Source organism: Eleutherodactylus coqui, chromosome 2 (genome assembly GCF_035609145.1).
Source record: "Eleutherodactylus coqui strain aEleCoq1 chromosome 2, aEleCoq1.hap1, whole genome shotgun sequence".
Classification (NCBI taxonomy): Eukaryota; Metazoa; Chordata; class Amphibia; order Anura; family Eleutherodactylidae; genus Eleutherodactylus; species Eleutherodactylus coqui.
This window is the reverse complement of record NC_089838.1, coordinates 214436803-214438388: the sequence shown is the minus strand read 5'-3', so window position 1 is coordinate 214438388 and position 1586 is coordinate 214436803. Positions and strand designations below refer to the sequence as shown.

Here is a 1586-nt window from a genome sequence, read left to right as displayed (position 1 = left end):
GAAAAAAAAAAGATGGCACCCTGGCAATCATACAGGTTGCACACAGCTATGGCCAGCTCTGCTTACATGTGATTGGAGCTGTAGCTCCAAATCTGTTTATACATTAGGTTAATTCTTGCTAAAATTAAAACCTGATCTCTGATTTCGGTACGCTAGATAACCGGGTTAGACTGACTCACTGGAAGAGATAGATAGCAGAATATTATAAGTTATTGGCATTATACCTCTAGGATTAAAGTGAAACAGAAGTTTTCTTGGGATGGCCCTACTTGGATACAGATGCAGCAAACCACAGCAAATGTCATGTATTTACAAGTTATTGTGATATTGCTATATCTGTACGCAGCGAATCATATTAACATTAAACTGTACCAGTGCTTTTTTAACATCTTGATTTCTTAAACTATAGATCATGGGATTCAACATGGGTATTATTACTGTATAGAACACTGACACTATCCAGTCCTGATCCACGGCATATGCAGAATTTGGTCGCAAGTACATGAAGAAAACTGGGCAGTAGAATAAGGCTACGCAAGTAAAATGAGAGATACAAGTGGAGAATAACTTACTTCTACCTGTAGAAGACCCAATTCTGAATATAGTGGATAAAATGTAGATGTATGATATCACTATACAGAAAAATGAGACCACTTCAATTGAACCAGCAACAACAAACCCCAACAATTCATTAAGATACGTATCTTTACATGACAATTTTAAAATGGGATTCATATCACAATAGAAATGCTTGATATGATTAGACTTACAGAACGGTAGACTAAATGCAGTACATGTGTGAATTAATGAATTAACACATCCTGTTATATATACTGAGCAAACAAGTGTAATGCATGTCACTTTGTTCATTATGACTGTATAATTCAGCGGTTTACATATAGCTACATAACGGTCATAGGCCATCGCAGCAAGCATCATGCCTTCCGTGCTTGCCAGGTCAATGAAGAGGAACATTTGTATTGCACAAGCAGTGATGGAGATTGTCTTAGTTTCAGAGAGAATGTTGGCCATGATGTTGGGTGTAATAGATGATGAATAAAGAACATCTACAAATGATAAATTCATAAGGAAGAAGTACATTGGTGTTTGCAAGCCCGGAGTTATTCCAATTAACATAGTAATCATAAGGTTACCCAGTAAAGTTATCAGGTAGACTAATAAGCAGAGCAGAAAGAGAGGCAGCTGAAGTCTTGGGTTGGAGGAGAGACCAGAGAGAACAAATTCTGTCACAAGTGTGTTATTCTTCATGTTACTACAAAAGTTCCATGTGTCAATTTAATATAAAAGTGAACATAATTTTTCTATGTGAAATATAGTTGGGTGCAGAAAACAGCTGTACGCAGACTTCAATGTAGATTAAAGAATTGTATATCGGCTGAGAATCACCACCTTTATAAAGCATTTGTTTTGGACCTCTAGAGATGCACAATCTGATAGCAGCCTGATTCTGTAATGATTTATAATTTCTAATGATTCCAAAGAGAATAACTAATAATTATTTGTTGACTTTACTAAAATCTATTATATGTGTTGTATACACTTTGCACAGTTGAATGGGATAGATA

General features: G+C 35.8%; 1 protein-coding gene across 1 annotated transcript; it reads right to left on the bottom strand.

Moving 5' to 3' along the window:
- Positions 1-330: 330 nt before the first annotated feature.
- Positions 331-1269, bottom strand: LOC136610079 (olfactory receptor-like protein OLF1). The gene has a single exon (XM_066589347.1). It carries the CDS (start codon positions 1267-1269, stop codon positions 331-333), a length of 939 nt encoding a protein of 312 aa, XP_066445444.1.
- Positions 1270-1586: the final 317 nt, after the last annotated feature.